The 12,439-nt window shown below is 32.0% G+C and overlaps 2 protein-coding genes across 3 annotated transcripts; both read right to left on the reverse strand.

Annotated features, from left to right (window-relative positions):
* Positions 1–1,358: 1,358 nt before the first annotated feature.
* On the reverse strand, positions 1,359–4,194 carry LOC111410664 (mediator of RNA polymerase II transcription subunit 32-like). Of its 2 annotated transcripts, XM_023041116.1 has the most exons (4): positions 4,131–4,146; positions 3,710–3,795; positions 1,946–2,428; positions 1,359–1,647 (listed from the first exon to the last, which is right to left on the reverse strand). In XM_023041116.1, exon 3 carries the CDS (start codon positions 2,381–2,383, stop codon positions 1,946–1,948), a length of 438 nt encoding a protein of 145 aa, XP_022896884.1. In that variant the 5' UTR covers positions 2,384–2,428; positions 3,710–3,795; positions 4,131–4,146; the 3' UTR covers positions 1,359–1,647. The 2 variants fall into 2 exon arrangements, with proteins under 2 accessions (XP_022896884.1, XP_022896883.1); XM_023041115.1 differs by lacking the exon at positions 3,710–3,795 and having other exon boundaries at positions 4,131–4,194.
* Positions 4,195–6,553: 2,359 nt separating this feature from the next.
* LOC111411061 (mediator of RNA polymerase II transcription subunit 32-like) lies at positions 6,554–8,280 on the reverse strand. Its single transcript, XM_023041635.1, has 2 exons — positions 8,204–8,280; positions 6,554–7,028 (listed from the first exon to the last, which is right to left on the reverse strand). The coding sequence occupies exon 2, from the start codon at positions 7,023–7,025 to the stop codon at positions 6,609–6,611; it is 417 nt and encodes a 138-aa protein (XP_022897403.1). The 5' UTR covers positions 7,026–7,028; positions 8,204–8,280; the 3' UTR covers positions 6,554–6,608.
* Between the last annotated feature and the right edge of the window lie 4,159 nt (positions 8,281–12,439).

Consider the following 12,439-nt stretch of genomic DNA (forward strand, 5'->3'; position numbering starts at 1 on the left):
TATTTATTTATTATTATTTTTTTTTAAGAAGCAATTTTTTTGTGTGGATATGTCTCTTAAAAAATAGGGAAAAGTTATGAAAAAAATGTGAAAATGATTTTTATCAGGATTGTATGATTGAATATGATTTTAGTTGAAAAACAAATAATCAATTGAAAAATGCTAAATATTTTTTTTTTTTTAAATAGGTCCCAGAATGGCCATACATCACAGCAAAATATAGGTCTAGGACCCCATCTTTTACTCTGATGTACATCTCGATATAGACTAGACTAGATTATCAAAATTTCGATCATATTGGCACATATGACGCAATATATTTTAACAGATATACTCTTTATGACCCTTCGAGATTGGCCTTAAAAGGGGATATGCTCTCGTATGGGTGCCCACAAAAACCAAGGTAAGTAAATTAAGTCAATAATCACTGATGTTTTGAGGAATTACGTTTTTGGTCACTAAAATTACTGCAATGACAGTTGACACGAAGACTCAAAACTTCAGTGATCATTGACATAGTTAACCTAACAAGGTTGATGCAAGGTACATTTACATCTCCGCAATGGGAAATGTTAGTTTATGCTTTTACTAGTTTATGATGACTAACAGGAATTAGCTTGATAAAATAAAATCAAGAATTTCTAGGATTTGAAGAAGTTAAAAAGTGCAGCAGTAATGCTTTAATAGTTTTGCTTGACGTCCAGGCCCCACATGGCCCTCGATATCTAGATGCGCCATTTGGCGTACTATCCAGGGCCACATACAAGGGGCTTTGCCTATGTTTTAATAGGAAGAGCGCAAGAACAAAACCAATTGACAAGAATCACACACACCCCATACATAATACTATTCAGCGCCACTTGTGTTTAATACTTATCTAGGTGATATCACTCGTGTCATTAAATTTTACGTTCAATTAAATACAAAGATTTATAACTCATTTATTTAAACATATCACATGCTTACATTCAAACTAGGATTCTTGCACCATTGATACTAGATAGCATTGTTCCAATGGTAAATGGTAAGTACAAAATAAGAGTTAAGATCAACTGTCCAAAATTGAGTATCCAACTTGCTATGCAACCAATAATTAATTGACATATAACTTTAAATTAACATATTTAATTTTTTTTCAATCACCTGTGCTTAAAAATAGGTGTACAATGATGTGTTGATTAATCATTGGTTGACAGCCAATATTAAACAGCAAATCTTAACTCACAAACTATTTAGTAGGAGCACTGGTTTAGTTGGCATAAGCTCATTCTAATATTGCAGCTTCCGTAAAGCGATCACCATCAAAGCCGATGGTTTTCATTACAAGATTAACAGAGTAAACTTCAGACGGGGCTGTGTTGGGTGGCACTCGTTACACCATTAAAATTAATCACAGGGGCAAAACAATTGCACAATACAAGCAACATAATTGCATCAAGATTCACGTGTACAAGACAAACTGACACTATAAAACATGATAGAATGCAGTCGAAACTTGAAGTACATTAGCAAGAAATGCTTCGTAACTTATATACTGCATTTCAGATACAATCCCAGGCACTTTTACTTGAATAGTCTGTTTACCAACGTGAACATGGGTTCTCAGTGGCCGGTCAAAGTACATAATCGAAGTAGAAAGCTTCTTTCCTGCAAAAATAAACGCGGTAGCCATGAAATGCGTGGCACTGAATTAGGCAAATGGAAGCTCAGATCAATTCTGAACTAACGGGATTCCCTCTTAAAACATCAATAACCATTTTCTCCGATAACTAAATATATTATCAGCTACAATGTTTACTTTAAATACTATGAAGAAAGTATGTGTTTTTTACTACAACATCAGGTTTGGAATTTTTTTTATCAGCTTCCTGGCCATCCTCTACTGTGACACTGAAGTTTCAGGTTCACGACCTCCACCAAATTGCATAAAGAGTGTTTGGAATACCTATTGACCAGCATCTTCGGTAAATCGAGCATCAAAGGGAGCTGTAGGGTGGGGTTGCGATGAACCACCACCAGTTCCAGAACCTTGTTGCAATTCAATCACCAGCCATCTGACAGCTTTACTCATTTGTTCCAATCGAACGGCACTGATAGGTGGAAGACCACTTTGAACAGGCTGACCAGGTTTCTGAGCAACAGAGCCAGTGGCCTCATCAACTAGACACTCAGACCCTATTCTTTGCTTCACAGATTCCACAAACTCTTCTGCTTGATCACAAGCAACTCTGAATAATTCCCATCGTTGCTTAAAGTTCTCAAGGGCAACATCACTGGCCACAGTCTTTAGGCCGCCAGAGTTTTCTTTTGATTCCAGAAAGCTGGAAGCTGCTGCAATAAACTCCTGATACGCATTATTCACAGAATCTACGATACTGTCCATTTAAGAATCTACAAAGTGCCAATGAGATAAACAACTGCTGAGCCCCTGTAAGATTGATAAAGTATGAGATATGACAAAGTGCAATCCGACATGAATGCAAAAGAACACAATTAAAAAGACAAAATGGTCCGTCTGGAACAGGATCAAGTGATATCACATGCCATTATACGCCCCAAATCCTCTCCTAGCCCTTTTTGTACTTTAATTTTGGAAACTGGATCTTCTTTAAATCCAATTTTATGGATCGCGTGATGTAAACATCAATGGAGATAAATAAATACAAATTAAAAAAAAAAAAAAAAATCTTATTGATTATTACTTTTGGCACTAACAAAATGTAACGAGCCATCTCCTACCAATGTGAAGTTTAGTGAATATGATGCGAATGACACAGACACACACGATGAATGCCAGACATTTAAAAGTAAGCGTGCATGTAAACAATGTGCACACACATGAACATAGAGTGCACTACATTGTAGAAGATGGCATTCTAGAGCTTGACTGGGTGTTGCTTCCTAAAACCATGAGTTAAAAAAAAGAAGATGAATTGATGTGATTCTTCAACGACAGAGGAAAGCCAGAAAATTAAGAGTCAATGTACGAATAAAATTAATATATAACAAAAATGTCATACTTTGACATTGTCTACTGGATTTACGCTCGGTGATTTTTTCACTATAAAATTCATTTATACTAAAATCTACATCGATGTTCACAACAAATTATGTAGAGGGTCACCCAAGCAGCGAGAATTTCTTCCTCCATGTTGTTAACAATTGCCTTCTTCAAGTGTTTCATTGCTGAAAATAATCAAAAGTCTTGACTTTCCGTGCTTACTAATATTTTAGTCTTTCTTATCCTGACCGGAAGCACTTACCAAATGCATAGTTTGCGAATATTCATTTCACTATCCTCAAATTAAATTCTGTCCTTCTTATGGTTAGGAAGTAGGATACCTAGACAATCTCAAGTGTTAGTAATCTACAAGAGTACTAGGCAATACCTCTTTTGGTGTTGCCATTCTCCACTCTAAAATTCTATTTCAGTGTGGTGTGTTTGCCATAGAATAGTGTCTCGAACTACCTTCATTCTCCCAAAACTCATTGAACTCACCTAATTTCAAACCCTTTTTTGTTCCAGTCAAGGCTTTGCTACTTAAAGGTGAGGATTGCCAAATCTTAGTCCACAGTTTAAGAAGTCAAACTAGAAGCAAAAAGCAAATCAAGAGCAAATTGAAAAATTTACAGGGAGATCTGTTGCCTCAATTAAGGCATTATTTTGAAAAATAAAATACAAAACCTAAAAAGAAAAACAAAATCGCACCAGTTGGTGGTTGCCGGTCGCGTCGCAAGTTGTAGTTGGCTTCGTACTAAATAATAGACAAATTTGTCGTTTCAATTTCACAAAACCTACTTCACAAATTTGTCATTTCAATTTCACAACGTGTCAAGATCCAATTCACAAATTTGTTATTTCAAACTTGCATGCTTCATAAATCCAAATTGAAATTGTTTCTACAGTAGTCATTTAATCAAGCATGAAATTAACATGTCTCGAAGTGGAAGGATTTCTGTATTTCTTCATTTTCCCTCTTTGCAGCAGTTCAATCTATTTGAACTTTAATCAATTAGCATAATCAAATAATTCATTAATTAGAACTATGAAAACATAATAAAGGTATTAAATCAAACAAAATTCCGAAAATTGAAACTTGAAAACGAAAATCGAAAAGATAATTAAGTACCTTCAGAGATTAATGTACCCGAAATTCAGAGGAGATTCTACAGAATTTTGATGGATCTTTACCCTTTTAAGGTTTACATGGGCCGGCACATATCATCAATTGGGCTACATCCAAAAACCAATCGGGCAACTTACAAAAATATCTTTAAAATTAAGGATCTTTTGAAAAATCATATGAAAAGTCTTTTAAAAGTAAAAAATACTATGTAAAATTAAAAAAAAGTGACACAATATAACTTTTTTATAAATAATGTGTCTCTTTTTCTTAAAAAGTGATACAACGTCACTTTTAAAAGTTTAATGTCATTTTTTATTCAAAAAATGTTATACAAATGTCACTTTTATTAAAAAGTGATATTTATCATTAAAAAAAGTGATGAAAATTTCATGAAGGCGACTAAAAAAATTGACAAATACTAAAAAAAAAAGTATCAAAATTTCAAAAAATGTGACAAATACTAAAAAAACAACAAAAATTCAAAAAAATGACAGAAATTTCAAGAAAGTGATATAGTTGTCACTTTTTAATATCACTTTTTTATTAAAAAGTGCATAATGTTACTTTCTTAAAAAAGTGACACGATATCACTTTTTTAAATTAAGTGTTACTTATAATGTCTCTTTTATTAAAAAGTTATGTTTGCCATTCAAAAAAATGACAAAATATTTTAAGAAAATGACAAAAAAAATAAAAAAATACCTGTAAAATTAAGCGGAACAATGTCACTTTTTTTTTTTAATTAAAAAGTGACAATTATGTCACTTTTATTTAAAAAGTGATGTTTGTTAATAAAAAAAGTAACAGAAATTTCAAGAAGTGAGAAAAAAGGTAACAAACACTAAAAAATGTGACAAAAATTCAAAAACATTACAAACACTCAAAAACATGATAAAGCACAAATTAAAACATTGGAATCAATTCAATAAAATTACGTTAAAGTGACACAGATATCATCACTCCTTTTCTCCGTTTAGCGCCAAGCATTTTTAAGTCAGTTCCCAGATAAAACACCAATTGAAACGCTAAGCGTCTTTAAGTCAATTCACTGCAATCTTCATCTACCTATTTAGCGAACCTATTGATCTCCAACTAAGTCAATTTTATACAAATTCAATGCTCAATCAAGAAATGGTGAAATCGGGTACTAGAAACAAGTTGTTGAAATCCTAAGAACACAAGATCTATAGAGTAGTATTTTCCCACTGCTTGTAAGTAAGAACTTCTCTCTAGAATTCATCAATTACAGCACCACCTGATATAGAACTTGGCTATTGTTGCAAATTACAAGAAGAAGAATCTAAATGGAAGGGTCTGTTTACATAACATAATTTTGATTCCTTGCATCAGAAAACTCTTATATATACATTCATATACTTTATTATCATAAATTTGTTAAATACAACAAGCTTAGAGAAACCCAGTTGTCAAGATTATGAAATTGGAAGGCTTTAAACTTCAAATCCCTATGAACGATTGAATTCTAGTGACAGGCTAGATGGCACATAATTCATACAATCCACCACCTAAACTCCCAAGATTCAGCCCCTTTCCTACATTTCTTCGAAATCATTATCTCAATCCTGAAATTGGTGGGCTTTACTTGAGTTAGAGCACAACATCCTCATCCTCGCTCCAGAAATACTCAGGACCATTGGTGGCAGTGAAGTTGGAGGTAGTACAGGACAGCGAAGTTGTGGCAACCACGGTTCAGGGAAAGAGAGGCAGAGATGAACCTATGCAGTACAATCGACATTGCTCAGTTTCTCTTAAAGACTCAGAGGAGCCTTCCAACCGTCAAAAGCACCATCTCCGCCACCACCACTGTAGCAAGAAAGAGACAGAGAAAACGTATAAGAAAGCATGTAAAGAACTGGAAGAATGAGGAATTGATCAAATGTAGGTCAAAGAAAGAAAATTGGAGATGATGTTAAGAAAAATGGAGATGAGGGTGTAGTGGTTGAGGTTCTGGTGTTGACTGGAGAGGGACCTGCGGATGTTAATTATGACGTGGAAGAAGGAAATGAACGTATTAAATACGGTAGGGGAATGTTTTAATCTTTGTAGGTATAAATCTAATTTGTTATTTTTTTAAAGTAATGGGCCTAATTTCCTCAAACCAATCTCTAATAGTTGTTCGGAAGAAATCTGAGCCTTGGCCTGAGTCCAGCCCAATTCAAAATTCTATCAATGTTATATCATGAAGGAAAAATAAGTCCAAAATGTTGTCTATAACACATTTATACAGGGCAAATAAAATTGATTTCATCTTTAGATGTTTCTATCAAGATTAATGTGTTGAGCTAGAAATATAAATAAATTAAGGTCGCATTTTTTCAATTAAACCGATCCTTCCAAAAAGATCATTACCACTAAGAAAATTGCAAAAAATTAGAATCCAAGACGATTTTATTGATAATGTCCTTATCTTCTAAAATGATTTAATTTTTGATAATAAGTACAATTTACAAGGCTAATGATTTATTTCTTATCCAATTCATCGTCCTCCTCGACTTTAATATCCTCATATGTAACATGATCCGGAGAAAATTCAGGAGTCATAGGCATTGTTGTGGGATATTCGATTGGAGAATCGAGTGCGACATCATCTTTTTCAAATTCGACGTCATCTACGAGAAACTCTTCTTTTGTTCTTTCATATGTAGCCTCGTCCACAACACATTTGTTTGTAATGCTTTGCTTCATGTTAGTCACAAATTCTTCAGCTTGATCACATGCAATTTTAAACAATTCATATCGTTGGCTAAAGTTTTGGATAGCAGCATCACTGGCTTCACTCTTTTCACCACCAGAAGTGTGAGTAGCCTCAAGAAAGCTTGAGGTTGCGTTAACAAACTCTTGATATGCATTCTCCATAGAATCTACAATGTTGTCCATCTCCTTGCAAAATAGCCAATTATTTGTAAATAATAAACCTAATAAACCTCTTTTCCAGACAATGGAGCAATGAAAAGTGACGTACATAAAAATACACGCATGTACAAAAGTTACATTCTCTCAATAAACAAATTGTGACCATTATATTTTAAATTATCACGATTTGAAACATTTTTTATGAAGAAAAAGAAATAAATGCGTCGACAAATTCAAAAAGTAATCGAAAATTTCCCTAAAATGTAAAATTCAAATGAAAAGATTATGGGTTAATGAAGATGAAAAAGGACATGGATAGGGCAATGAACATACACGTACAATTAACAATATACTATATTTAGATAGAAAAACAACAATTATTTGTCAAAGCTACTCAGACAATGTAATCACGCAGTTGAAAGTCACTTATAATGGTTAGCGGTCACACTAGTCAATTCAAAAGTGTCGACCTATTTCTAACATGCTCTAGCAAAATGTGATGAATCTAAAATCATTACTTCAAATAATTTATTTCTTATTTTTTGCAAATTCATTGTTAATTAAATTATTTGTTATGCTAGGACTTCTAGTCTAATTTATTAGATTTTTTTTTAAATGTTAAATTGCTTCTAGGCCTATAAATATAAATAATGTCACAAGTATATAAATATTTTAGAAATCCTTTATAATTTCACAAACCGATAATAATGATTCTTGGAAAGAATTTTACACAAGCAATTTTTGCATAAAATAACCTTAAATTCGTGCTTTAAAAAAATAAAAATAAAAATTTAGCTGTATGCATTCGTGCATGCTCACTCGAAAAATAAATAAAATTAAGAACAATTAATAACATAAAACACAAGTGAAGCATGTGGTACAAATTGTGCCCTAGGCGTAAAATTCTCATATCAATTAGATCTACATTATTACTTAGCAGAATTATATGGAAAATAATTAATAATTCTCATAAAATCTGGTTTCGAGGCCTTTCTTATTTTTGTACTAAATTATAAAAAAAAAAAAAGAAGGAAAATTCGAAGTAAGAATCTCTGTATATTTCGCGTTTCATAATTCACATGCAATGTATGATACTGCGAAACGTGAACATGAAAATTCAAACGCAAAACACAAAATACAAAAAGGAATTATAGAAATTAGTAATTAATTGAAAAAGAGAAAAATGAAAAGGAAAAAGAAACCTCGATTTGTGGAAATGAAATAGTTGCTGAATGATGAGCAGCTGACGGTTACAAAAACGAAGAAGAATTGGTGTGAGGAATTTATAGGGTTTTTCTTTTCTTATTATTATTATTTTTTTCTCTTTTTAACAAGCGTAGGTCCAATGGGCTTACTTTAAAATTAAAATGGAAAAAAAATCATATTTCTTTAATATTCTTTACACCATTTCAAAAATTAGGTATAAAGTTTGAAAATTCAAAATTCATGTGTATATTTAATTAATTAAAAATATTATTAAATAAATATAATAAAATCACAGTTATAAAATAATGGTCATGGATTCATAATTATAGGTCACAAATTCATTAATAGGTCACATATCGTTAAATTAGTTTGTCACAGATTATTTTATGATCACAAATAATTTTTTTTTTGTCACAGATTATTTCAAAAATTATTTCGAGATCACTGATTATTCAAATTACAGGTCACATTTTATTTATGAGTCACATGGACACAATTTGTTGGTCTCAAATCAACTACATGGTCACAGATGACAAATGTTGGTAACAGACACCCCACCCATTATCGCCATCACAACAATCACCACCAACATCATCAACAACACAACAATATTAGTCATCACTGCCTCTACAGCCACCATCACCTTACCAACATGAGCACCACTGCCTCCATGCCTTATTGTTCACTATAGCCTTTTTAAATTCTCAGAAACCCTCGTTCACACAACCAACCATATGGAGGCTAGTTCTCCAATGAAAATGACGCTAAAATTAGTGTTTCTATTTGTAGCTTTAGCAATTGCTGAAGTTGAAGACCCTTACGAGTTCTTTCCCTGGAATGTTTCTTATGGTGACATTTATTCTCTTGGAGTTCGCCAACAGGTTTGTTTGTTTATTTTGAAGTTGTTTAGCCACATAAAATTCAATGATTATGATCTGTTTGTTTAGGGCATTTTAATCAATGGGCAATTTCTTGGACCTGATATTCACTCTATCACAAATAATAACCTCATTTCAACGTCTTCAACAGCTTGGATGAACAATAGATCGCCACGCTGCTGTGAACGGCGACCCATTCAAACACGGCCCAAACCAGCAGCTTCACCTCTCCACGCCAGCGTCGGCACTGACGCATTTCCATCATCGCCTTTGCAGTGGTTGAATGCGTCGTCGAGAAGAGAGAATGAAAAGACGGGAATCGAGTCTCAAAATTGGGTGAAATGAATAGGGTTTTTATTTGAATTTGGAGAATTAATAATACTTGATATTTTCATAAATATACTTCACCCCTAAACTTTGAATCTGAATGTTTAAGTTCCTGGTTTTATGTAATTTCCACAAATTATAGCCACCGTTTGGCTCCCATTCTCCTTCTCATTCTTTTTATCTCTCTTATTTTCAATCATACAATCTTCCATAAAATAATATTACACGCAAATAAAAAACTTTTCATTTTTTTTCAATCACACATTTTTCAAAAAAATATTATTCCAACCATTAAAATTTGACAAGAATGAGGATCAAACGGGGGCTTAAATTTTGGATTTTTGTGAATTTTCTTTCTTTTTTTCAATTGTAAAATAAATAATTGAATAATGTTATCTATAATCAGAGACAATGACAATCTTGACATAGTCAATATACGTGTCATCCTATGTGCATTTATTTGATTATTTAATTTTAATAGTTAAAAAGGAAAAAATGTCAAATAAGCTTTTGATATTTTCATGGCAAAACATGTCTTTCATTTTTAAAAAAAGATCGCTCCTCCCAAACAAATTGCGGCCAAACCTCCAATAGCCACAAACCACATATCGCGTAGCTTCATCGCATCCTATGTGGATGCAACGTATATTGAATAATGTATTTGATTAATATAATTGTTGACCGAATATCATTTTATTAGGATGTATCAAATTTTGACTTAAAATAAGAAGCATCATCTCTAATATATAGAAGAAGTTTCTTGTACTAATCTTGCAATAAAGAGAAACCAAGATATAAGCTCAACGAGTTGTAATTATGGGTTAATTATTATGTCATATTCTTATTCGACTTAGGCAAAAATACATTTTATTTAATTATTATGTCATAGCCCAAAACAAATCAACCATGCACGACAGAGCCTCCGGAGTATGATTAAATACCATTCTTTCGATATGCTCACACTGTAACCAAGAATAAAAAACAGCAAAATCAGTAATTTCTGTTAATAAGAAATTCATCATTTGTCTTTTTTTGCTCCTTGGGCAAATGCCTGCAGAGGTAGAGCCGGGATTTTAGTTCAGCGCGGGCAAAAAATTTTCGACGTTGAATGTCGAGATTTTAGTCATGGATTTAATGACGCTAAAAAAATAAAATAACAGTACGATAATACTAAAAACGACATAATTTATATATTTCACTTGTTCCTTACGAGTTTTAATACTCTGTGTGAGCTGAAACTGTGACGCTACAACAGGAATGAATTCTCTCACTCACAGACAAAGGGTTGGATTGATTCAAATGAATAAATAGGTTTGGGTCAATTGAATTTTGAGGGAATGGGTCTAATAGGGTTTCTCTCTCTGAGCTGGATATCGAATATTGAAAAAAGACTATGAATGTTCACTACTATTGATATTGAAACTTTAGAAGTGGGTTTAAAAAAAAAAAAAAATTATGCCCAAAAGTCCAATGCGGGCAGATACTTTAGAAGTGGGTTTAAAAAATAAAAAAACAAAATTATGCCCAAAATTAAATGGGATATTTGAAGTAATTTATGAGCTTGAAGGTTCTATAATATGTTAATGAGTAAGATCAATTAATACGGTCAAATACAATGGCATTTGAGAGTTTGAAAGTGGAAATGACGATCATTTATTCGCGTTAGAAAACTGTCACCATTGATGAGAGTTAAAGAAGTTATTCTAAGCTTATTTTAATGAAAGATTAAATTTTGACATCTAAGAGATTAACTATGATTCATTTCAAAATTAAGAAACAAGGTTTAGAAATTCAAAAATCAAAAATTATTAAAATTTATTTATATAACAATCAATTAAACGTGTCTTCTATTAGTTAAATATACTAATGTCACAATTCTATACACTTTGGTCACAAATTATTTCTCTGTCATAAATTAAAAATTTTGTGTGTTACAAATTATTTCATGGTCACAAATTAAAAATTTTATAGATTATAATTTATTCATCGATCACAAATTTATCAAATTAATAGGTCGCATATTATTCATTTGTCACAAATCACAAATTTTATAAGTTACAACTTAGTTCATGATTGATCACAAATTATTTATCAGTCAAATTCACAATCACATTCACAAATTATTTATTTGACCATAAAAATTAAAACAGAATCCCTTCACTCCTCTGTCAATTGACCACAAAGATTAAAATTTTGATTATTCAGACTAATTAAAAGAAGGGTAAAATGATTGAGGGAATAGTAATTTGACCATTTTACCCTTCACTTAATTAGTCAGAATATGTCAAAATTTTAATTTTTTTGGTCAACTGATAAAGGATTGGATGGTTTCGCCCTCATGTCCCCTAGCTGCCATCGTCGTTTAAGGGTTGGAACCTTAGCTACAAAAATGAAAGATCTAAATATATTCTATAATAATTTGAAAGGTTTAGGACTTAGTTACAATTTTTCCTATATTGGAAAATAATTATTTTAGACCGCGAAATTAGAAAAAAAAAATCCCTAAAAAATTGAGAAAATAGTCAAAACACTGATTTGTGAAATACAGCTCAAATTAACCAACCAAAATTAGTGCTCCAAAAATTAACTTTTCTAACATTTCAGAAACAATGTTAAAAAAATTGATTGAAAAAGTTGATTATGTTTTAAATATGCAAATGATAGAGTGCCACCTGACATTATGGACATCCCTATGTATATACTTATATATCTGTAGTACTACTCTATTCAAAAGGGGCAAAACCAGTAAGAAAACTGGCAAGCTGGCCCTAAATGTTCTAATTCCAAGTTAAACTTTGAACTTATCAATTATTATAGCTTGTTTGGGAGCGCTTTTTTGCCTTAAAAAATTGATTTTTTGACCGTTATTTCACCATTCTATCTGTCATATTTGATTTTTTTTTCTTCACATGTGGACCCTACTTTTCTCCCAATGATCAAAAAATCAATTCTCAAAATAACTCCGAAACAGTCTCGCATCTTTTTTTATTTGAAAAAGGAAATAGATAAGTTTTATAGTGTTAAGCG

This window comes from Olea europaea, chromosome 15, assembly GCF_002742605.1.
Source record: "Olea europaea var. sylvestris chromosome 15, O_europaea_v1, whole genome shotgun sequence".
In the NCBI taxonomy this organism is placed as follows: Eukaryota; Viridiplantae; Streptophyta; class Magnoliopsida; order Lamiales; family Oleaceae; genus Olea; species Olea europaea.

Excerpts from the sequence above, each read along its gene's own strand:
- LOC111410664 (XM_023041115.1), bottom strand. The coding sequence starts at position 2,383 with ATGGACAGTATCGTAGATTCTGTGAATAATGCGTATCAGGAGTTTATT.
- LOC111411061 (XM_023041635.1), bottom strand. The coding sequence starts at position 7,025 with ATGGACAACATTGTAGATTCTATGGAGAATGCATATCAAGAGTTTGTT.